The 26073-nt window shown below is 37.9% G+C and overlaps 2 protein-coding genes across 2 annotated transcripts in view; one reads left to right on the forward strand and one right to left on the reverse strand.

Moving 5' to 3' along the window:
* Positions 1-7183: 7183 nt before the first annotated feature.
* Positions 7184-21329, forward strand: plekhn1 (pleckstrin homology domain containing, family N member 1). Its single transcript, XM_058410510.1, has 16 exons — positions 7184-7411; positions 9212-9302; positions 9396-9557; positions 10533-10613; positions 11637-11727; positions 13108-13241; positions 13878-14033; positions 15178-15258; positions 15349-15424; positions 15521-15666; positions 15756-15911; positions 16974-17210; positions 17805-17969; positions 18503-18724; positions 18883-18943; positions 20385-21329. The coding sequence occupies exons 1-16, from the start codon at positions 7338-7340 to the stop codon at positions 20567-20569; spliced, it is 2118 nt and encodes a 705-aa protein (XP_058266493.1). The 5' UTR covers positions 7184-7337; the 3' UTR covers positions 20570-21329.
* A 1503-nt stretch (positions 21330-22832) lies between these two features.
* LOC131365877 (PPARGC1 and ESRR induced regulator, muscle 1) overlaps positions 22833-26073 on the reverse strand; it is a 33161-nt gene continuing 29920 nt past the window's right edge. Inside the window, exons 5-6 of the mRNA XM_058409784.1 lie at positions 24046-24162; positions 22833-23774 (exon numbers count right to left, since the gene is read on the reverse strand). Coding sequence (XP_058265767.1) covers positions 23668-23774; positions 24046-24162 — 224 coding nt within the window. The 3' untranslated portion in view covers positions 22833-23667. The remainder of the gene's footprint in view (positions 23775-24045; positions 24163-26073) is intronic.

Genomic DNA, 26073 nt, shown 5'->3' on the forward strand with positions numbered 1-26073 from the left:
CTCTACAGTATCAATCTGTCCTCTTGCTCTCTGACTGATCCACGCAGACAGCTGAGCATTCTCACTTTACCCTCCATGACTTCAGTTACACGGCATGCACACCTGTGAGCTCTTACACTCTTAGACAGTGTGTCTAATAGGAATAACATGGGACCTTCACTGTGCGGAAGTTGCTCACGTTTTGGAGAGTAGAGGGATGTCCTGGAGCATTAACCCCTGTTTGTGGGTGTGGGTTGGAGGTCATGAAGAGAAAAGAATGGTTTTCATTGCAATGCATTGTAACAAATGCTCAAAGGTCGAAAGAAACTGGTTTTGAGTTCAGTGCCAGAACAAATACCTCTGACATCATGACATGCGGTTTATTGTTGAAGTCATCCTAGAGTACAATTTATTACCAAAAAAAATTTATATATATTTATCCGGATAAAATAGACATAACCCAAATATACTGAAGATGTATTAGTATTTGAAATGATAATGTGATCAAACAGATACAAATACATACAGTACATATATACTTATATACATACATACATATTTATTTATTTATTTATTTATTTAAAAAAAGTCTCCCACAGAGGTTTACAGAACATCTGGTTAAGACTAGTATCAGGACTGGGATCCAGGGATTTACAGCATCCTTAGTAACTGCCTGCTCAGGGCCATTGTGATTTAATTTAAGCTTGTTTAGCTAATTAAAAAAAAATGTATATATATAATATAATATAAAAATAGTCAGTATATAAAACAGTCATTTAAAAAGCTCTAATTAAGACGACTAATTATGAACTCTTGTGAGATAGCTGAGGTTGAGGCCCTCTGTGTTTTCTAGAAATATTTCTGGAGCACTAAATAGATACAGATAGACATAGTGGTATTGTGTTAGACATTTCTATTAAATTGTGTATATAAATATCTTATAATAATACCCATTAGCAAAACTGATATTGTGCACTGTTCTCTGAAAATGTAATGGATATTATTTTCCTTGTTCCGGGTTTGTTTATCTAACACAAAGTGAAAATATAAAATACCCAAATTATCTAGCTGTTGAGTGATTTTTGAAGTATGATATGTGTGTCTGCTGTATCTTTCCTTTATCTCAAACAGAGCAAAGATTAATATGGGAGAGGTTCATTGCTAGACAGTGGTAGTTCTGTGTGACTTGTCCTGTTTTGTCTCAACCACGTTTCTGTGGAAAAGGGAAAATTTGGCTGGAACAGTTCTCTTGAAAAACATTTTGGAAAAAGGACTACTACTAAATGCCTTAAGGTCTAAACAATATAAATAGTACGCACGTCATTTTTTTTTTTTTTTTTGCAATAATGATAATAATGTCTAAGCTTTGATACGACAGCCTTGCATAATTGATATATCCTTGATTGATTGTTAGTGATCATTTTTGTCTGATTAAATCACCTTCTGGAACTAACGAAATCAAATTAATCATTGACAGTTGTTTGAGTATCTCTTCAAAAGAAAAAAAAAGAAAGCCCTTATAAGGCTTGCGCGTTGTGTGTGTGTTTTTTGGTGGCGTGAGAACTTCGGCACCAAAGGCTCTTTCTCGCACACCTGATGCAAGAGTTCTGTCCCATGTGCGCCACTAAAAGAGGCGAAGGTGTGAAGTTAGCACCCCGGCTACCCCCACTGAGTCTGGAACAACACTAAAGGGAATACCACACGAGTCTATTGATCACCTCACTACTGTCATCATTCCATCAGTCAGTGTGTGTGTGTGTGTGTGTGTGTGTATACGTGTGTGTGTGTGTGTAGGCTGGTGACTCACCCTGAAATACTTACAAAAATGCCAAAAGGCAAACACACGATACTTTCTGCAAAATGAAAGCATTGCTTTTTTATAAAGGTCATTTGTATAATGACATAGGAATTACATTCATAGCATGTAATAAAGTAATTAGAATGCATTTTCCACTAGAAAAAGTGCATTATACTTTACAGCACTGGTTAGAATGCACTATAAATTCTTAATGCAATGTTGTATTTTTTTATTAAATTATATTATATAAGTAATAACAATTATGTAGTACTTTTTTCTATTCTAAAAATTCTATTCTATTCTGATTATTTGAACCAGTGCTTTATTTTCTGTGATTTTCCTACATCTCAAGGGGAAAAATACCAATGCAGGTCAATGTACCTATGATGTAACGTGTTACGAACACTGCTTCTAATGCCATATGTTAAATAAGTAATAAAATACTTCAGACCATGCTACTGGACAAAAATAAACCACTACTTACAATAAACCAGGTTATAGTTACTTTTAATGTAACACAAGTTAGTTCTTGTTATTGCTTATGTTATAACCGCTACAAACTATCATTCAGAAGACTGAAAACCTGGAAATCACATACTCCTCTCCAATTCTGGGAAACTTACTGACTGTCACAAAGTGCTGACACTGGAGACTCCATCCATAGATTGTAAGTACAGTAAATGTCTCCTAACAGAAACTTCCTATCAACAAGTATACTTTTGTCTTCATTAAACAATGGAAATAAATTGTTTAATATTAGCGTTAGATGATTTTGAGAATCCGTCATGCACAAATTGTTTCTACAGGAACAATAATGTATCTGGACAAATGCATAAACCTAATCCTGTCCTTTTACTGCTGGAACTTGGATTGTGTTGTCCCTGATTTACTGTGTTGTGGTCTGCTGGGGGAGGGGGCAGCATCAGCGCCAGGGATGCCTGCAGGATTAACAAGCTAATTCGCAAGGCTGGATCTATCATTGGACACAAACTGGAGTGGTTTGAGTCATGGAGGAACAGGAGGTCACTGGTCAAACTGCTCTCTATCATGGACAAAAATTCATCTCACCCATTTTACAACACACTACAGAGTCATCTATCGACTCTCTTTTTTGAGATTTTGAGAATTCAGACAAGCTGTGGTATAACAATTCATACGGCATAATCAACATTGTTATTAAACCTTCACAGAAAGTGTGACCTAAATATTTTCTATTAAAGGAGAAATCAGCTTTTGGTTGTTTCAGGGGACACTTTGTTTATATAAAAAAAGAAACAAATTCAGTTCACATGCAGGAAGCAGGTTTTTATTGTGTGATGTGGGAGCTTGAAGTGTCGATTCATCTGACTGGGGTTCATAGTTCCTTGTGTTACTTTTATTCTCGCCTCTAATAAAACAGTAGAGAGTGCATTTATTAAATAATGTTAATGATATTCTGTTATATCCTGGAAATAAAACTTTTACACACCCCGGGTTTTTGTGACATACAAAAAGGATCTAAGCCATGACTCAAATTTTTCATTTTAACTTGTATCTTATCTGAGTGATTATTTTGCATTTAACACATTCTGCTCAGCTAAGATACTGAAAATAAATCACCACTGGCCAAACTTCTACTGAGAGGCAGATTTCTTCTAATGATGATTAAGTCAGATGATAAACGGCTGAAAGCTCAATAATGAAATAAATTAGCATCTGACAGGATGTGTGAGCTGTTTACTCACCATTACACAATTACACACAGTAAACAATATTCTACCTCAGCCAATAGCCAATACTTAGCACCTCTGGTAGACTTCTCAATGGCCTCCCAATCTTATTATGATAATACTTCTAAAAGGGTCGCTTTGGAAAAAAAAAAAAACACTCCTTGTATATTGATTTTAGACACTGAACTGCGTTGTCAGCAGTCCTTTTGGTTGATCAGTGTTTCCTGTTTCTGAACTATGACGACACAAAAATGTCGTTTCCTTGTTTTGCTGATGTCAGTTAGACTTTTATGACATGATAAAAGCTTCAGGTGAAATCCATAGTGGAGTAAACCGAAACTCTGCAACTTTCCAGGATCATCCAGAAACCATGTGTGCTTCCCAGGCTGTGTCATACCTGTTCCAGAATTGCTCCCATATACTGAGATTTCTGAGTGAGTGTTGCATGACTCACTTTGTCTGAAGTACGTGTGTGTGTGTGTGTGTGTGTGAGTGAGAGCCAATTTTCCATTCCTCTAAACTATCACACAGGTAAATACATCACTTTGTTCCACATAGATATGTAACAGCTATCAGTATTCTCCTTTATTTCAGAACACACCCAAAGAGAATGGGTGTTATAGAGAAAAGTGTAGACTTCCTAAAGTTTTAAATGTTACCATTTAAAACTTTAGGAAGTCTACACTTTTCTCTATAACACCCATTCTCTTTCTTTCATTCTTCTTATCTCTATGACATGACTATCAGGGTTTCAGACACCAACAGAGCGAAGACGGTTATGATTAACAGGACTGCTGGGATATGCTACACTTGCATATCCTTGTTCGGCTGGTTTAGATCACCTGCCACCAAAACAAAGCAACTGTGTATATTCACTTACGGTAGCTTTGAGGCTTGAGGTCTGTAACGAAACAAAGATTTTACAAACAGGACAAGCCTAAACCTGCCACTCTCAGCGATCTATCATTTAAGCGAGCTGTTCAATAGAAATGTCTAAATAAACCGTGGTAATCTTGTGATTTTAAGAGCATGGTGGCCTTTAATATTTGTAACTATTAAAAGGTCAACTTATTTGTCTAACCTTTTTAAACATTTAATCCAAGAAAACATGCAGTAAACCATTCGCAAATATGCTATCCTGTCTCGGGTAGCTTTTTTTTTTTTTACAGGGTTTGTTTGCCAAACATTACTGCATTTTGCTGTTGAATAAATAACAGAGCTGGGTATTTAGCATAGATTTATACACAGTATTTAGTTAACTAGGGTCCATGCTAACAGCATAAAGACATTAGAAACGTCTCATGATCTATTCTAAGTCTTTAAAAATGAATAATTACTGCTTATCTTCACACTTGACATCATTAGTCAGTATGACAGTATCACTTAAAAAAATCACTTATTTTGTGCCTGATGTTCGGGGGAAAAAAAGATGCAAATTCCTCATGTGTCCTCATGATTCCTCATGTAAAATATTCTAAATATTTCATAGGGGTGAATGTGTTCAGGTTAACAGGGTTGTGTGAATGTTACAAAAGGTACAAAAATGTTCCCTTTGCATAACATAAAATAGAGGACTCACGGAAATGAATGTTTCAGATATGTGCTGCTTAATGGATTCAAGCTTACAAAAACCAAAAAGGATTTCTGAAGTATTTTAATAATTATACTTCCAGCTAAGAATAAATGTAGCATAATACATTCATGGTATACAGATGCTTAAGCACTCTTCATGCATATGACAATAAACTTGAAAGTAAAGTGTAGAAAGTGTGGTGGGGCATAAGCTTACATATTTATAAATCTGACACAATCTCACTCCTATCAAGAAATCACCCACATCATACAACTGAGAACATTTTCAACAAACATTCAAAAGAACCGTCAAAGTGTATTATGTATTTTTGCCCAACACTGGGGGATCTGAACAAAAAGGGTTTCTGAACCTGCTTTCTTAACCTGCTTGTGAGATAGAGATCAGCAACACAAACACATAAGGACCTGATTGCACAATATTCCATCTAACTCACAGCATGAGGGCTGATTCACTTATAATTTGTTTAGATGATATCTCTCCCATGAGCAAACACGCAGGGCTTTAAACCCAATTACACTTTTAAGCAAATATGGCAGAAGGAATTCTCAGCAACACCTTCCTTAAACAGTGGCACCCACCAGCCTCATGTTCAGAGATACTGATCCTGGAATGTCAGAGGTGACATTGTTTTATGGACATTAAACTGACGAAAAACAAAACACAGTGAAAGTAAATAGTGACTGACATCTTTAGACGTAGTCGTCACATTTATTTTACTTAGTCACCTGACCTGCTGAATTAATGCAAAACAGATTGTAATGAATTCTGCAGTTTATTAAATCTAAATTAATAAATATTTCATGCTTCATTTATTATTACATTAGTAAGACAAATGAAACACTTTGAAATATGTAGTCATGCTAAATTATTTTATTGTTTTAAAATTATTTCTATTTATCTTATACGTTTTTACATTATTTTTTACATTATTATTATTATTATTATTATTATTATTATTATTATTATTATTATTATTATTATTATTATTATTCCTGCTCTTACTTGTTCTTCGGTATTAAATTGATTTTCCCCTATAGGGGATTAATAAAGGTCTCTCTCCTCAAATAACACATTGTGGTCCATGCTGATATAGGAAAATAATCAACAACAGGGTATTGATATCATTAGTAACACCAAAGTTGATTATTTTCCTCTAATACTGATTTCTTCTTATACTAAAGTGATTCACCAGGAATAAATTTGATCTGTTAATAGTTTGAGTTAGATGTTGTGGAATGTCAGCAAGACATTCATGTTATGACAGCAGCAGATTGTCACCCCCCCCACCAGAGCCTTCATATGAAGTTAATAAAACACAAACAAACAAAACAAAAATGCAGTTTGTCATATTACCAGGGAACAGGAAAGCACAAAATATGAAAAAATGGAAAAAACGAAAAGCTTAGAGGCTGTTACAAAGAGAGAGATAATTTTTTAAGTACATTTTTAATTAAACTATTTATTTTTGTACATTAGTATATGTGAGAGTATTTATGATATCATGTATATAAATTGAAGTTATATTGTATATTCTGACAAATAAGTATATATAAAATACATGTGTATGGAAAATGATTTGAAGGAAATGACATAAAATGTGTTTCTTGCCCTGGTATGGATGTTTAGAGCTAATGATAGATAGATAGATAGATAGATAGATAGATAGATAGATAGATAGATAGATAGATAGATAGATAGATAGATAGATAGATAGATAGATAGATAGATAGATAGATAGATAGATAGATAGAGGTCCGTATGTGTAAAAATAGTTCCTTGCCCTGGCATTAGTTATTGTATACTCTGTAGTCATGCTCAGACATGCCTGTGTCTTGATTGACGCCATCAGGCTCCATTCGGACCTTCACATTCTTTCACGATGGTCTTCCAAACATTGAAATGAGTGCCATTTGGCCCCTGATAGGTGTGAAAAGGGACACTTCTGCCTTTGTTACGAGCCTTGATTTAGTGAAGGGATCCCAGGCAAGTGTGAACTCCTCTACACTGCCCACTTTCCGAGTCTCCTCCTCCTCCCACCCACACACCCGCTTTTACACACACACCTCAGCCTGCCCCCTCCCACTCATACACTCTCTATAGACTCCTCGCTCTCTGTGAGCTCTCAGTAGAAGTCTCACCTCTCTGGTGAACACACTCTCTCCACACAGCTTGGATTACACAGAAGGGAATTTTACACACTCAACACCAGAAGGAAGAGATTCACTTATTGGGAAGACTTAGACACACAAGGATCAACATGGGGAGTAGCATGTCATGCGTCCCTCAGCACAATTTCAGGTTCTCCAGCAAGAGTTTCATACGGCGAAACAGGTAATGACCACTGTACTTCTGCTCTCTTATAGAGACATATATAAACACTATCGTCTGGATATAGATAGCCAGCCTATAGGAAATGGGTCAGGCTTTTGTATTACAAACTGATTTAAATGCTTTTAAAGATGTGTACACTTCTCACTGTCTATGACTTTGATCATTTTGTACCTGATTAATATTTAAGTAACAAGTACATGGAAAGATAAATAAGAATCTCAATGATTGACTTTGAGGCTGTTTAGTGTAGTTTTGCGATGACAGATAAGATGATAAGATGTGCCATATAAAGTGGCAGGCTGCTTTCGCATCAACTTTCCGCTTAGTGATAAGTGATTAGGGCTCTTCTGCATAATGTCAGCGTATGTAATTCTCATCAGCTCAGTGACCGGATCACAGTTCACAAGCAAGCTGACTCTCATAGGTGCTGATAGAGTTCAAGGCTGTGATAAAGTTACTCTTCTGTTTCCAGCTTGAGCTTTCAGACCTGCCTGAGTTGCCTACAGTGTGGTTTCAGTACATGGTGCATGGTGTCAGCTTATATCAACCTGATCTTGCGAGATATTTGCATGAATTTGACTTGAACGGTCATAAGAAAATAGTTCAAACACTTCCCTAAACTCTTAAACTCTTGGTTTGTTATTTGATTATTCATCTTAAAAGTGTGTTATTCATGGAACTACTATATATAATGTAGTAATAACATTGAAACTAATCAACTAACCAAATATTTATGAGGAAAATATCCATTTACGAGAGTAATGCCTTGAAGTCTGCAATTGCTGGTTATAGATGTTGTAGGTGTATACAGTATTCTATACCAGGCACCAAACAAGAACAAGAAGCCATAAAGTCCTATTGTGTTTTTTTTTATTGCACACACTTCAGTGCCCACTCTAGCAGGCCCGGTCATGTCACACCAAAACCGGAGACGTTAGGCTTATCAAGTTTTTCAGGGTCTGAAACTGATCTACTAGCCGATTATACACTTTTAAATCAAAGCAGCTCTCCATTGCTACGATCCCTTTCTCTTCTCTCAGTGTGCACTCACTCACACTGCAGCAGGTGAACTATCAGTTGATAAAGAACAAATATGAGTGTGTTCCCGTGTCCGGTCTGAAACGGAGCAGGGTCACTCTTTTTGAATAACACCTGAGCAATGAAAGTTAATATAATACCTTACATTGGCATTTGCATGGTTTTTTTTGGCAATACCCGTCCTAGTTTAAATGGTCTGGATGCCAAATGTGTTCACCATGGAATACCATTGATACATCCAATCCCTCAGAGCATGAATGATCCTATTGTTGTTATGCTAATCGCATTCAAAAAATGGAGGAGAGCAGAGCAGATCGGCGGAAAGAAATCTCCAGACTGACTTCCTCTCTCACGAGTGTGCAGGAAAGACGACATTATAGCGGCCTGACACTAATGGCTACAAATGGGGGTCGTGGGTGACAAAGGATGACATATGAACCTTTTTTCGATATCTGTGCCCTGTGTCTGGAAACATAAGCCCTATTGTTCAGTGTGAGTAAATGGTGTATGGAGTGGGGAGGTATAATACGTTGACCAGTACACTCTATAGGAGGTCCAGAAAGGCTGCAACAATGGAAATGTAAAATCTTTTGTGCGGAAATGACCAACGGAGAGACTTACCCAAGAGAAATGATGCAGTTATGAGTTACTGGATTACATCTGGGTCACTAGGACCAAACTTACTGACTTTTACTTCATGCCAGAATCGTGAGTATCTCTTGAACAAACGCATGACTAAGCCTTGTCTTGTCTTCTGAGCAGCAGCAGACTGTTCCGGAAAAAAAATCCGCAGGAGGGGCAGGAAAAATCCAACAGCATCATCAACATTCTCTGCACAGTCACACCGAGAAAGGTGAGTAATTTCTTGCGCTCTTGTTACTTTATAATACTTTACCAAATACTTGATATTCATGCATGCTGAATGGTGGGATTCTTGTGCTTACAGGAAATGTCACCTAAAGATCTTGAGGCCATTGAGAACATCAAATGGGACCCACCGTTTCCCTACGACCCGGCTAGCGGCTGGAAGAAGAGCAGCATTAATGTAAAGAACTACGGCAGGTTGATCCACAGCTCCAAAGTGCGCTTTCGCTTCCTGCACTGTCAGGTAGAACACACCTCCTCATCTCACATCACCTCACACAACGAACTGTTAGACATATAAATCCCTCAGCTGGAATACAAACACATACAGCCATGACAGTCATCATTGTTAAAAGCTCATTATGTTGCTCCAGCAGTTGTGACATTATTGCTCATCCATTTACTCATCCATCATTGATCCCAGTGCAACAGACATGCGGCGAGTACAGAATGTCTCTTTCTCTCGCAGCTGTGTGAATTGTGTTGCCTGTCGCGTTGCGTATTAGGGAAGATTAATTGGGCATTGTACCTGTCTGAACGTGTGCGTTTTTGAAACTTATCCGTGTTCCAGAGCTGCCTCCGGGCACAGGGGCTGTGATCAGGCTACTGATAGAGCACTGAAGTGGAGCAACCTCTGTTTGCATAATGTGTCCTTAAAAAAAAAAAAAAAAGAAGACAGGAAGGAAAAAAGAATAACACAAACCAGGATGGAGTCATTTTGGAAAATGTTGCAATTAGTAAACAGTGTAATGAAATAGAATAAAACACCCTTTTTTAACAGGAAATTGGCATTATATTATTCAAACTTATCAGGTGATAGGAAATGAGTTGGCCAATATAGTAAATCACTGTCAGGTCCTTTCTGAATTGTACTTTTGCTTATGTTAGAAGTAGAACACTCCCTTTAGGCAGAATTATTCACACTGGCTCATAATTTACATTACACTGTAAAACAATCAATAAACTATCAGCTGACGGAAGGAAAACCATACTTCATGCATCATGTTTACCAAGCACTACAATGCGTGAGGTTGCCTTTACTGCTTTGAAGAGCTTCTTAACTTCTGTTGTCTTGATGGCAGCTGAGGGTGCTATGATATGTCAGAATAATCACTTAATCCGTACCAACAGAAATAATTCCTTTTCAGCTTAGGTTAAACAGCATTGCTACTGTTCAGACTGTGTAAATAACTAAAGGATTGTGTGGCATTTATTACAGGATGTACATGATTGCTACCTGGACCTGTTCCAAACGCACCTTCATTTCGTCTCCAACAACACCACCGGACTCACCTATCAGGTCAGAAATACTTCTTTCCCATAAAAAAAACTATGATATTTGTTAGAATATTCTCTACATTTTAAAATGTATAAAACTCTTTTCTTATATTGTGTTTATGCAAATACAAAAAACAGATGACACTGTATTATATAATCATGATGTAAGCAGTTAGCCTTCAATTGAGGTAATATGGCTGTGAGTAAACTGTGAGTACACCAGTAATGATTAACATAACATTAATCACTTCCTTTTATTATGACTGTGTTTATGACCACAGCTCATAACGAAGCACAGCTGTAATTAAGGTTCATCTCTCCCCAGAGTGAGAAAACGATATAGAATATCCAGAAGCGATGCTAACATAGTTGAATATGTTTAAATAGTCAGAATTTGTTGATTAATGAGCATATAACAGCATGGCACAGGCCGGAGGTCCGACTGCAATGTTTATAGTGTCTCTGTAGTAATAAAACACACAGGAACTTGTATAGCAGATGTTCCACATAAAGAGAATAAAAATCGTGAATGCAATCATCTGTATGCTTTTTCTAATCTTTCACAATAATTATTACATCTGTACAATAGATTTATTATTATTTTTTTTTTTTACATAACTGGGGAAAACTCCTATTGCTACACAGCTATCAATCTTCTAGATTTTTTCATCTTCAGGAACAGCCAGAGGCAAAACTTAACAATACAGGGAAGTCTTTGCGCTTAGCATTTTGCCCCCTCTGCATCATGTCAGACTGCATTTTTGTGTTGTATTAATTTCAAGAGAGACGAAAAAGAAAGGCTGGTGACTGATGGCAGTTTATAGCCGTTACGTAAACTATAACATGAACTAACTTGTATCATGGACGTTCCACAACAATAAATCTAACTATAAAACAAACAAAAAAAGTCCAACATGCTGCTTTTTAAGAAATAATAATGTGTAGAATTTCACAATTCTGTGGTATTTTGGGGGATTACCAGCTCTCCACTACAACAAAATGACTCTAACTGCCTACTGATAGTTTCTTCTGTGTTTCATTATAGGGCACTCTTCCATTAAAGGAGCTCACGATTTGCAAAGTACAGAGTAGAACTAGCTATGGAGACCCGCAGGAGTTTGCCTTCCAAATAAATGGTGAGTGCACTGTTTCTTCAATAGACACGTGTTAAAGGAGAGTTCTTAAATTATTTTGATTGCTGCTACTGGTGGGTGTAGAGGCTTGGCAGCTAAAAAGCCTTTTACTCACTTTAGGCAATGAATAAATGTGTTTTTTCCGTCCAGCACAAAGCTCGGGATAATAAAGGCACAGCCTTACACTACATACATCCGCAACCACAACATTCCACTGATTCATAAGTGTTTTGACCCTCTCGCCCTCTTTATAGATTTAAGACTAACAAGAGAGCTGTCCATTTGCTAGTAGTCAGGACAGGGTGAAATTGTCCTTCAAGCCTCCTCTTGTTATACAACAGGTGTAACCAAGCTCTCTCAGCTGTTGTGCTAAGAGAGCTCTTCCTCTGGTTCTCTCCCACATCGTTCAAATCCCAGCTAAACTATTCCACATTCCTCATTCCTGTGGGCAGGTTTCACTTCCCTTACTGATGTTTGCCTGTTTTGGGTGTCACATGTTTTCAATCGGAAGTGGTTCCCCAGTCTAGTTAGATGATTCCTGGATAAAGGCCCTTTTACTGCCTTGTGAGTCTCTAAACAAAAGTCATACCAGGACTTCAATGTGTGAGAACATAACCAGGATATGAGTCAAATAAAAGACTGGACATGCTTAAATATCCCTTAAAAGAAACAAATATTTCCGTTGACCACATGACTAAACATCCTGGCATGGAGCAGCAAAAAAAGAAACAAAAATGGTTTATACATTCTTATCAGATCTCCTAAAATGACTCACTACTCCACATTTCATATCAGGGAGATCACTGATATTCTACAGCTCCCAAACTAGAAAGCTCTGACCCTTTCATATGCTCTGTGTTTTGGGTCAATGAGGGTCAGCCTAGGAAGTATTTACAATCAGCTCCACACGGTATTAACTTTCACTTTCCTCTCATCAGTGTGGGAATATTTAACTGAGGCCAGTTTTCATCCCAAGCTAGAAACCTCAACCAACCCATAAAGCATGTCCTAACTAAAGCTAAGCCATAACTGGAAATGACATAGCAGAGCTGGTGAAGGAGACTGATATCTAGGCTGATATTTGCTGGTATGTGGAGCTGATAACGGAGTCAGATTCCAGGTCTGGCACATTCTTCCAAAGTTTGTAGGTGTGTCTGTTGTATTTAACACATGAGGCATGTTCAAGAGGGTTAGAAGACATGTTATCAGTATAAATCAGATGCAGGCTGAATTTCATTTTTCAGTAACAGTAAACTGAAAATACATTGAATAGCAAAGACCTGTGGGTATATTTAACCACTTATAATTGACAGTTGTTGGCATGTTTGCTGTGTCATGGCTTTTCAAATAAACCCATGACCCTATGTTTTTTGACCTTTTTAGGTGTCAGCTTAAACCCCATCATCGTCTACTGCTCAAACCAGGAGGATATGGACAACTGGTTCGGGCTCCTAAAGGAACACATTGAAGCCAATGGGGGAACTGCGATTATACCAGACACTCACAGCAGGGTTAAGGTATAGAGCTATCAGCACTCTGTGCTAATCCTATGCTTGGAAAAAAATAATAAAAAAAAAGATAATGATCTTAACAGCAGTGGCTGTGCAGTAAAGCTAGGTTTGAGTAATTTAGATCAGTGTTATTGTGTTCTCATGAGGATTGCACAGGGGTGTGGCTGGGACTGCGGCTCAGATTAAGGTTAACCACAGTAACAGTATCATAGAAAAGGAATGGCTTTTCTGCCAGTGCTGACTTGCACCTCTGTCGCAATAGGTGAGGTCACTAAACAAAACAGATTCTCAATGATAGACCTTAAGCAAAAAATTATTTCAGTGTATAACATTTAACAGGTTAAAACATTGGAAGTCTAAGGGAATTCCTTTGAATCGGTGTCTATAAAAATGGCTTACAATTACACTGAAATCACTTAATCAAACTGGAGCATTTATTGTCATCACATTTTGTGCCTTTTACTTAGGACGTGTATGTGGTTTACCTTTAATTAACTTTTAGTGGTCTTCTCCATGTTAAATTAAAAAAGCATGTCTGCTTTTTCTGTATCACTGATAAGTACAAGGAATCTTAAAGTTTGGTGCCATTACTTTTAAAACAATTCTCATTTTCACACTTCCTCTTGTGTACTTTTCTATTAGGTCCAGAACACACAGCAGTCCACACAGCAGGGGAAAGAAGAGCTGAGGAACTCCATCAGTAAAGAGCCTATCTACGAATGGGAGGGCTCTCAGCGGGAAAGTCTGGGTCCAATCACCTATGTCACTAAAGTCAGGCTACAGCATTTACCTTGTCAGGTAAGGCAACATTTTCACACTACTTCTAATTTCTAATAGTTTTGTAATCATACATAAACTATACAGGCAGCTGAGGATGTCTACGTTGATATGAATTGTTCATAGAAGTAAATCTCATGTACATTTGCACATGTTCAAATATGTCAATGTTTTAGTTTGAACAATTTTTGAATAGAAATGTAATTGATTAACGATGATCTCTAACTACACATTAACTACATATGGTACATTTTAAAACAGATGGCCATGTACACTTTGTTGATAACATTTTTGTATCTATGTACTTATCTGTGAATTTACTTCCGTAAGCCATCTGTTTACAGTGTGATATGCTTAGTAGTTGGCATATCTGTTGTTGAAACCTCCAGTTGTTCAGTTTTTCATGGTGTTTTTTGAAAAGGTGTGCTGATTTGATATCAGATCACACGGAGGGAATGTACACATGTAGACAACAAAAGTGCTGCTAAGAAGCCCCCTTTATGAAACACTTTGTTGCGCAAGTGAAGATTACATCAACACTTCGTCAGTGCTGGTTGCTCCCTGGCTGGTTCACTGGGGGCAGCATCTGATATGATCTTAGTCACCCCTTTAACAAGATCAAATTACCCTCGGGGTCTAAAACGTCTGGCTGCTTATTTGTTAGCCGCTTTAAAATTTGACTGTCGGTGGATTTGCATTCAGTGTAGACCTACAGAGTGATAAGAAGCAAGTGCATTGAAATACATTTTCCCACAGGAAAGGTGAGAATTCAGACAGGTTGTCTTTTGTAAAAGACTTTTGTAATGGCTAACATGTAGACGTGTGCCCCTTTTGTGTAAACTGGGTGTGTGAACCAGTTGCTTTGCTCGTGCATGGACTTGACTCACCCTACAGCTGCTTGGCTGACACACCCTTTCAGAGCATAAGACAACCGCTGTCAGAGCAAGAGCTCTGCAGTCACTATCTCCTGGCAGGAAAAACACTTGTGCACATGGTTCCCATGGTGGGGAAGACACTGTAGGTGTAGGCATTGTAGAGTTTTGAAACATGCTATTCTCATTTGTGATTCAAAAGCAAAATGTTGCTACCTGTCCTAAGCAATTAACACATCACTATAATCTGCACAAAGCACAATGCTGACCATGAATCAACGTTTTTCCCACAGGAGCAGTATGACAGACTGTTGGTGATGTATCCTAGCAATCTCATTATACTGTCTGAGGAGAGTGATGGCTTGTTCTACAAGGTAAAACAAGCACTCTGTTGTTATAATTTGTTCTTTGTCCAAAAGGCATTTTACCAAGCTAAAACCACACTCTGTGCTTTGTGCTTACAGGGAAAACTTCCTCTCAACATGCTTACAGTTACCACTCCATGCCAAGACATTAAGCCGAACACATTTATGATCGAAGGTATGTTAATGATCATTTTCTTGGTTTTATTGCTTAGCATTGCATACTGCAAAATCTTTTCAGGCCAATGCTAATCTCTCTTGTTTTTTTGGGCAGGGAAACTCATTAACCCCATCGTCGTGTCGTGTCCGAACACGAGCGAGTTCCGTGACTGGATCCACTACTTCAAAGCAGCAGATATCCCCGTCCTTAGCCCTCCTCCACCCGTCTACGACATCATCTACACACCTACTCAGAGAGAGGTAAGTGGACTACACACTCTCAGAATGTTAAGAGTTTTTTGCAGAAAATTTGCAAGCTAGATATTCACACTGTCTTTCTGTGCCTCCAGGCTCCCGAGATAAACGTGCGATGGAGCGGCAGCAGCCGAGGAGGTGCTGAAGAAGTCGCGTTGCAGAAATTGCACAGTGGACGCAGATCATGCGAGCTCCAGCTGCCCCGCTGTGATGACAACCCCCTTTCCCCTGGTTACATCGAGCCTCTCTGTGTAAGCGAACATCCCAGCTCCTGTTATGGTGTTTGAACAGCTGCTGAGTATTATTATAAGTCTGACAATACTGTTAAGTGAACTGTTGTCAAGCTGTCACTTTATATATCAGTTCAGCTCTTAATTACTTGACGGTTTGCTGGTACAAATGCTTACATGAATTTAGAGCAGATCAGATCCAAATCAAAGTCATTTATTGTCATGTGCACACAAAGTACAGCGAAGTTCTTACTTGCCTGTCGTTCCACAAGACTACACATATCAGGGCAAACATATTCACAGCCCAAAGACAATATAACAACTATCCAACACTGAAACAACAACACATAGAGAAGACATCCATTGTAAAACTTTGGAAAAGGAGTGTTATGGGTGGACCTCTCTTACTGTAAGTGATCTGACCTGACTTACTTTCGAGTGTTTATTTTGGAGGAGCAGTATCCAGTCATGCTCTGGAATACTTCTGTGGTCTCGGTGCTATCAATTATTAACTTGGCGTCCAACCCTTGCTACTTCTGTTACCATGTAACCAGCTTCCTTTGCTTGTAGCCGAAAACAGATTGATCTGCAGTTGTTTTGCTGAGCGCTTCAGCCTGCGGCGTCATTTAATGCTGTGTTGTAGTGAGTGGGGGGTGGGGGGGTGGGGGGATTGAACTTGAAAGGCATCCTCTGAGCTCTCTCAGATGTTTTCTGTTATTAGAAACATTCCATGGCAGGATTCACCCACGCAGCATAACATATCTCAACCCGATGACCTGAATGGTGATCGGCTTTGAAGTTGCAGCATGGTATCGCATGATGTTAGTGCCAGGAGATATTCAATCTCCCTCCCAGCAGTCGAATCAGAAGCAAGGAGTCTAATTAATTTACAACTGATGGGGCAGAATGCCCAAAGCGAGCTCTGCTGAGGGGGAAGACATATCATCATGACATATTTACTGATTTTACAGTATATCTTGCATTTTCAGCTGTGCGAATAAGCTCCAGCAGGCTTCTGTCTGCTTTCATGTCCATATTTAGCATTATTAATCCGCTTGTCTTCCTGTTCATGTGTGTTTACAGTACATCTCCAGCAGACCTGGCTCTGTTGAGACGCAGCATTCGGTGAGACTGGGCAGCAGGAGCAACAGTATGTCATCTCAGACCAGGCCTGCACCAATGCCCCTGCGTTACTCCTCCCCTCAGCACACTTCCTACCTGTCCTGTGAGGAGCCCCTGTCTCCCATTTACAACACCCCATACAGCGGAATTCAACACAACCCTTCTGTACAGCACATCGAGAAAGCCCCACTTATAAAGGTATCTTATTGTAAACTTCATATCTTGTATGCAGTTTTGACAAGGTTATTCAAAACCTTGATTTAAACAGACTGCTTCATACAACCCCTGTGTAGAGTTCAACATTCTGAATGGTCAGATGGTGTTTATGGCTTGGATAGGAGCTCGACTGATATGTTATCACTGCTACAGCAACAGCCGGTTCACTGGCACTGATAACATGATTAATAATGCGTTGTTATTCAACAAAGAAAAAACAGAAAGCAGTTGCAGATTTTGGCAAGGAGACTGGCATTTAACATTTATGGAAGAAGTCTCCAGTGTCTGCACTTTGTAACAGTCAGTAAGTGGCTGGCAATGGAATGACTTTAGTTTCTGTATTAATGTATGCGATAACAGGAAGCAACTTCCTGCAGATATTCCACGAAATATAAATGGTTATGAAGTATGATGTGTCATTCGGTCATTAAATTTTCTACAAATGTTCAAGTAACTGGACATGAAGGAAAAATAATATAATTTGTAATATACTACTCTAGTACCTTTCATAACAGTTTAACGTAAGCAGGGATTTATGATGAGATGTGCTCATGTTTGGTTTGTGTTTATGAACAGTCTAACAGCTGGAGTACTCCACAAAGCTCTATAAAGTACCAGCTCTCCATTCCTCACCGCCACTCGGATTTGCTGACCCACCGCAAACCTCTCTCGCCATTGTATGATGACCCGACCACCCCTGGCATGTACCCTCTGGAGGAGGACTTGGCAAAGGTGTCGTCGGTAAGTGGGGCAGGAGATCACATTGCTTTCTCTTTTTACACCTGTGCTCATTGTGACCGAGAACCGAGAACACGGCTGCTGATTTGACAAGCCTAAGTCTAAGACCTTGCCGTCCTGATTACTAATTGATTGATGCAAATGCATAATGGAGGAGTCTGAGAGAATGAGATTTACGTACCTACAGACAGTAGATTGAGAGACTGTTTGTGGGTAATACTTGTTTCTGATTGGCTGTGTTGGAATGTAACTATGGTAACAAGTTTAAAGAGTTCTTATGGATAGACATCTCTGCCTTTCAAATCAATTTTAAGTGCAAAAACTCCAAAATCTGGTGTATAATACTCTGAATTAATTAAATTAGAAATTAAGGTTCTCTAATTTACTCCTTTGAGTGACAGCCACTACTTTGTCTTGATATCTGCAAACGACTAAATTTGCCTCCAAACTACATATTGTAACGTCTTCATGAATTTTGCTACCTATAATACAAAGGATATTCTGTTTAGTAACAGCACTTTGTTTCTGTTAAACAGCATTCCTCACAGGTATCTGTAGAACAGCACTGTCCTCCACTCCTCCCGGCCTCCTTTCGCTTGTGTACACCTCCTCCAGGCCGTAAGAACAGGAGCAGTCAGCCCCAGGATCATGATGGAAGCAGCACACAGTGGGCGATGGAGCAGCGTGCGCAGGCTGTGTCCAGATTGAAGCTGCTGCCTGCTCCTAATACAGTGCTACAGCACAACCACATCACACAGGTAACCCCAGGAAACATACCGTAACATAACATATATATGGAATCACCAGAAAGTGCTTTCCTTGTTGTTACACAACAGAGCTTGTTCTAAACAGACATACAAAGAAGTGTCAAATGAATGGATTATGTCAAATGAATGGATTATGTTGTGTTTTGTAGAGAGAGTCATCAAGCCTGGCTGCCACACGCACGCAGGAGCTGCCCTACAGTCTCACCCCAGGTAAAAATTTATGGCATCTGAAAGTTATATCACAAGAGTATCCTTTTATATGCACAGACAGAACTAGACATTCAGGGTTGAACACAAAAGCATGGCATAAAGACAGTTTCATTAACTAACTTAAGTATAACATTTGTCATCACTACTACCGTGTGTAAACATCAAGCAACACTGTGTCACTGATCATGTTTCTCAGCTCATAGCTTGTAAATTTATATTGAGTGGCAGGACAGGACTGGACATGGGAAGTGGGTAGAGTATGTCAGGGCATTTTAAAGGGCAGGGAAAGTGTGTGTGTGTAGTAAAGCCCAGTGCAGTGACAGTCCAGATGACAGCACTGCAGGTGGCACATTAGGGGAGCTGAGAAAAAGGACAGAATTACAACCGAGAGTGATTTAAAGATCACAGCTGGGACACGCTGGATGATGAGCTACTCATTAATGCATATTGCTATTCGAATTGAGGCTTTAGCAGAGGGATATTAAACTACACCTTAAAAATAAAGGTTCTGTTTTACAAAATTCCTTGCTTATGATGGTTACGTAACGAATGTGACCGAATGATGTCAGTGACGTTTATATAGCTGCTTTGCGTTACTAATATTGACAAGATGAGAGACATCTATTTTGAATGATTATGAATGCAAACAAACACGTTAATCATTTTTAAACAGTCATTAAACTAAAAAAACATGTCATATAAATCAAACCAGAGAAGATAAATTAAGTATTTGAACAGTCTCCGCTTCTAAACTAACGTCTCTGGTCTGATGGGCAGTTTGTATAAACGCATGTGATTGGCCACAAATCTCCATATTTATTCCAAAATCTCTGTATTTATTATATTATATATTATATTAAATTATATTGTTATATTCTGCTATATTTTGTAATATTTTATATTTTGTTATTTGATATATTGTTTGTTATATTTTTGTACCCTAATTTGGGTATTTTAGTATTTTTTGTTATATTCCTTCCTATTCTATCTATTACTCCTGGAAACTGTGAATTTCCCTTTGGGATGAATAAAGTATCTATCAAATTTTTTATCAAAAAAAGTTCAGTCCACTGAAATACTTTGCTGGGTCCACATCTTGACTGCAGTCTGCCAGCTGAAGAGTCCTGGTCTAAAAGAATTATTAATTGATCTCACTACGAAACAATCCAGAGAAACCATCTTGTTGGTTTTGGTATCATTGTCTTGATTGCTCTGCATGATATTTAACTCCCACACCTAAACTGCCCAAGAATTTACAGGGCTCATTCCTCAGTAAAGCTGAAGGGCAGGGCTGCCTCTGATTGTACAGGTTTTAAAGAGACCAAATAACCTGTCATGCATGCTTGATCTCTGCAATCTACACCTCTAACAGCTTTCACATAATTGGCATATTTTACAAAGCTGCTCTTAACTTTTGTATTCTCCTCTTTTCCCTTTATAGATGATCACTCCTATCTTAAACCAGTGGAACCGGATGACCAGGAAATGGACTATGACAACATTTGGGAGTTTGACTGCAGTAACGGGATGGTTCAAGCCATGCCTGGAATTTCAGCACACCGGACGCAGCCTGACTTCAGCGCTCGAGGCCTCGGCGCTATGGAAACACAGACGAGATGGTCATAAAAGAGAACAATGGGCTTCCACCCGCCTGGACTTGTGCACATAGCTTGCTAATCTATGCCTTACTGCACTCTCGCTCTCACTCTCTCTGTCTCACACACATACATACACTCTCACCCTCGCACCGGCATTCATACAGGGCTTTACATGAGGCTGAACTTGCCCAGTGTCTCTAAATAATCTCCCGGGGTAAATGAACAGAGGCCGATGAGGTACAGGAGCACTGGGCTTGTTTTCTTTTTTAAAATAATTTCCTGTATATCATAGAACAAATACATTTTCATTTCTTTCAGTAGTTTTTTTTTGATAGATGTAGCATTCTTTGTTTATAAACCATTACAAACACTTGTATATGATACAGGGCTAGAAAAGGTCTCGAGTTTTCTAACTATGTACATAATGTAAATAGCGTTTTTTTTTTTTTTGTAATAGAGCATCTGCAATTTTGTTTCTTTGCACTGTTTTGTACAGATAATTATTATATTCCTAATTATTTATATATTATTTCACTACATTGTGTTGCCTACTCAGTCTCATACTGAAGTAAATTCTTTTGGTTCTTTTTATTATTCATTCCAGGAACGTCAGCATATGTTGAAATTTGTAGGAATTCTCTGAAATGGAAACGTTTGGTTTTAAACTTGTTGCATATGTACATACTGCAGACTTTTTACCGTTTTCACTGATGTGTGAATGTTTTATTCCTTCAGTTTGGTGTGATATTTATATTTGAAAATAAAATAAAAATAAAAAAAAGAATTCACTTAATGTCTCGTACAAATTCATAGTTTATCACAATAGTCACAAAGTGAGGTTTGTGAATCATAGCTGAATATTTTTCTTTTTGTACCAGTGGCAGATAACCGCAAACCAACACTAGTTAATTATAATTTTATGAGATTTTTTGTCACTTTAACTGAATGCATTTAATCCAAATCTCAAAAGTAAAAAAAAAAAACATATAAAAAAACATATAAAGCGTACATTCAGTACAGTGATCAAAACTGAACCCTATCGCAATATGAGCTTTCATTATGGAAATATGTCCTCACAGATGAAGTTTCACGTAGTAGCGCTTACTTTCTGGCCAGATTGATTATAATTAAAAATAATGCTTTAAAATAAAGGCGTAATCTAGTGAAAACACATGTCCCAGATGACCAAACATGTCATTAAAATGGTTTTCAGTCAGCTTTAACAAAACTGTAAACTATACTTTATTTATTTATCTATTATCTGTTTTAGCCCTGAAAAAAACAAACAAACTTTTAAACAAACTTTTAAATGCTTAGGTTTGGATTACACCAATACATTTCACATGAACAGTAAAAACAGGCTAATCATGATAAAAACTCTATAATATAGCGACCACGCTGTACAAATTGATGCAGATTCTAATAAATTATTTATACAAAGCCATTTCTGAACATTTGAGAACCCTAAGGCGTAACTGACTTCCACCCGAACATTTATATGATTTCTAAAATGTACCATCAGTTGAAACTGAAAACCAAAGTGATGGAAGTTTCACCTGAGCGGTGTTAATAGTAAAGAGCTAGCAACATCTAGACACTAGCTAGCTAGTTAGCCACTAACCTTTTCAGTGTTTAATTAATCAAGCTTAAGCAGGAAACTGGGCAATTATTCATCATTGCCCATCTGTTTCTCTATGTGTTTTTCTTTCTTCCTTTTCGTGTTTTTTCCACCACAGACTGATATCATACCTGATTCTTCAAGAATTTTTTGATGTTAACAATTGCAATTTTTTACTCTCCACATCGCAAGGGGTCCCTATGTTGCTGTCTGATAAAACTTAATATTATAGTGTCATTTTATTTATTTATTTATTTATTTATTTATTTATTTATTTATTTATTTATTTATTTATTTATTTACAAAAAGCCATGGTGCCCCCTGGTGGTCTGAGGCTCTAATGACCCATTAGAAAAAGAAATAACCTGCATTATGCAGCTCATGTTGGTTTAAATGTAATCAATGCAATGTCTCTGGTAATTTATAATTATTGTTGTTTTTACTTTATCCTCCGAGTATTAAGAAGAAGAAGAGGAAGAAGAAGTAGCTTTCCTGCTCTTAACCTGGTCTATTTAATCTAATAGCACAGCCCTGTGCTGTTCTGTACACAGTTCTCTGATGCCCTCTTGTGGTAATAAAGTAACGGTGCAGTTAGAGCAACAAAAAAAACCCCAATCAAAATAGCAAAAATACTCATTTATTTCTTTGAAATACATCTTTAGTCATGTGTTGCATTATCTTACAACGACTCTCCAAGAAGAAAAACAACACACAAAAAAACAGAGGAATAAAGATGACACTAAATATACAGTATGATGTGTGCACTATTATTGTAAGGATAGATATGAGTACTTACACACCAAGACATTATAAGTTCCTAAGATAATTTATTCCTATCATCACAACAATTGTGCTTTATATCACATAGCAGTATTTGCTCTGTAAGAACTTTCATTCAGGTTTTGAGAACTGATATTGTTTAATCTTTTGTGGTGCCACAACCAAAGGTATTTTTTGGTGCTTGGACCCAAATTTCAGTATTTTTTAATTCCATTTATTTAATTTCTACAAGGCACTGTACAGCTGTCTTTTCTCACTCTTCCTTTCTACCTTCTGCCAAATGCATTTTCACCTCAGTATCACTTATAGCTTTCATCACAGGATTGGTCATTTTAGAAGACATGTGATCAAAGTTAATGCCCTTATCTTCCCTCATGATTGACATCTTAACTTGCCCTCTCACTTACATTACCTTACTAATGACCAAAAACGTACCTGATCCACTTTGCCAACAAAAGATGACTCAACTGTAATACACTGCTCATGAAATCTAAAGGTTTGGTCATTTTATATTATATTGCATGATTACGATGCGTTCCATTAAGAACATGAAAGCTAATGCCCATTATCATGAGCCAGCTTATAGATAAAGGCTATTCATTAATCACATGGTATTTTTGCATGCACAGATTATGATATGTAGCATCAGCTCTGGGTTGGGTTACATAGGAAAAAGGAGTGACTGACTGAAAGGTGACCTGGCAACACTCAGAAGCTTGTGGTCAGATTTATGCAGGCTTGATCTGACGCAGTGGAGAAATCTTGGCCGCCTCATCCCTCGTGAATCTCCTGAGGTATCGGATGGCAGACAGAGCACTTATATTCGCCAAGAGAACTGTAGCAATGAGACAAGTCGACATCTATCAGTGGCATACACACTATTTATGTCCCTAAATCTTCCTAACTGTTTGTCAGGGTTTAAATGTCAGGTGAGCACAGTTGCCATAACATTTCTTTCACTGTATCATAGATATCAAGGATATCCAAAGTTTATTGAAAGGTCAAATTAATGGTTTTCATCCCAATTTATACAAACAAACAAACATTGGATTATGGTACTAATGTTAAAATGTCACAGTGTAAATGATAAATGGATGGCTAATTACCAGCTTTCCATGTATCAGCTCCTTGAGGGTTGACTGACTTCAGGACCCATGAGGCAAAGGCGATGCAAACCAAACACATATCTGCCTGTTTAATGGGCAATAGTGGTGCATCCACCCCTAGAAAAGATGGGATTCCTTATGATTCATTCATATTCAGGAGCACACTGAATCCTGAGCTCAGAATGGAAATACTGGTACTGATGTGGGAAGACACCCTGGATGGTACACCATGCATATATTCATACCTTACAATAGCTAAACCAGTCTGGCACGGTTTTGGGATAAACTAAAGAAACTTGACACAATCCAGGACCCTGAAACTGTGAGGCAGTACTGCTACCCTGCTGTGCCCTGAGATTATTTAGTGCATGACATTTATCAATTAATCAACAATTATAAAAAATTAAGGATTTAAATAATGACTATGCCATATAACGTCTTCATCAAACATGCTATAAAATACTGCTGTAAGTAATGCAATAGCTTCATAAATCTACTATAGGATTTGTCATACCATGCTAAACTGAAGTGACCGTAGTCTAAAGTAGAAACAGTGAAGATAGAAACAGTGAAGATAAGCTATCTAGCAGATAGAGAATAAAAGGAGCACGTGTACACCCTCTTCCTTCAAATGATACCTGTCCAAAGATACATGAAAAGATGACTGGGATAATCACTGAACCTTTGACCACCAGCTATCTTCAATTTATCATGTTTTACAAGACTGAGTAACAGGACAAACCCCTTACCACTGGTAGAAATATTAACATAAAAATATTGCTGCATTTGCTGAAGGAATTTTGTACTGATACATTCATCTGAAATCTCTGATGAAATCATTCAGATGAAATCTCTCTCTCTTTGTATATAAAAATGCAGGTTCATTACAGGTGAAAAACACAAAATACAATTACTAAGCATTGCAACACCACCGCTGTCACAGAGGATTACAACCAGGAACTTCCTGTGAACTCACAAGGCGCTTTTGTCTTCCCCTTGATATGAAATCAAGGGACTGAACGCTCACCAGACACTTTACTGTAAATTAAACATCAGAATGTGGAAAATGTGTCTTTGATCACGGCATTGCACCAAACTGGCTTAGTTTGATTTGAGTATTTCAGAAACTAACAATCTATAGCGATTACACAGGTTGTGATTACACAGAGTGTAAGTACTGTGGGTGTAAACACCTTTTTGATCAGATAAGTCAGAGGGGAATTGTTAGACAGATTTGAGTTCACAGAAAGACTATGGTAACTTAATTAGCCTCTCTGTACTACCATAGTGAGTAAAAAAGCATCCCAGAATGCAGAACTTGTTGAACTTTTGCACTCATGACCTATACAATATCAACGCCCTTCTGCCATGTGATCTCTTAAAATGGAACTTCCTTTAATGTTCCTATTAAAGTGGCTAGTAAGTGTATATAAAAATATCATTTGGACTCACAAGAAGTGCTCATGAAGTTCCCATAATACCTATAGGCTGCCTGAATTGCCAATTACTAATAAAACTAAACATATTTTATAAAGTTCATTAAAATGCTTACTTTTTATATTCTGCACAAGACAGTAAAATTAAATGTACTGTTATTTCTACTTAAATACTATACAATACACATCCAAAAGAAACCTCCCTGGAGAAAACTGCAGTAAACAAAATTCTTTCCTGAGACTACAACCTGTCTGAATTACCACCGTGGAGTGTTAAAATATAGAGTTTCAATGTATCTTATGTTACAATATAGATAATAAAATATGTATGCTGTCCTGTCATCACTGCCTCAAATACTTTTATGTACTTGTTATAGAGGTGATTTGCTCTGGTCAAGGACTGAAGCTGGTCTATTTTTGCTTGTAGTTCAAAGTAAAATATGTGAATACTTTCTGGCACATGGCAGCTTTAAGAGGCCAGCCAACATCATTCAGAACAGGACATGACCATTCCTTTGGCATGAACACAACTGCACCAGTTGCTACGTGCTCTGAGTCAGGCACGGGTCCTAGTCGTTACAATTGTAATGAT

Source organism: Hemibagrus wyckioides, linkage group LG15 (genome assembly GCF_019097595.1).
Source record: "Hemibagrus wyckioides isolate EC202008001 linkage group LG15, SWU_Hwy_1.0, whole genome shotgun sequence".
Classification (NCBI taxonomy): Eukaryota; Metazoa; Chordata; class Actinopteri; order Siluriformes; family Bagridae; genus Hemibagrus; species Hemibagrus wyckioides.

Bases quoted from the DNA above. Each gene is read 5' to 3' on its own strand.
- plekhn1 (XM_058410510.1), top strand. From the start codon at position 7,338: ATGGGGAGTAGCATGTCATGCGTCCCTCAGCACAATTTCAGGTTCTCC. The intron at 15,425-15,520 runs GTATGTTAATGA...TTTTTTGGGCAG, and splicing joins GAACACATTTATGATCGAAG to GGAAACTCATTAACCCCATC. The intron at 18,944-20,384 runs GTAAAAATTTAT...TTCCCTTTATAG, and splicing joins GCCCTACAGTCTCACCCCAG to ATGATCACTCCTATCTTAAA.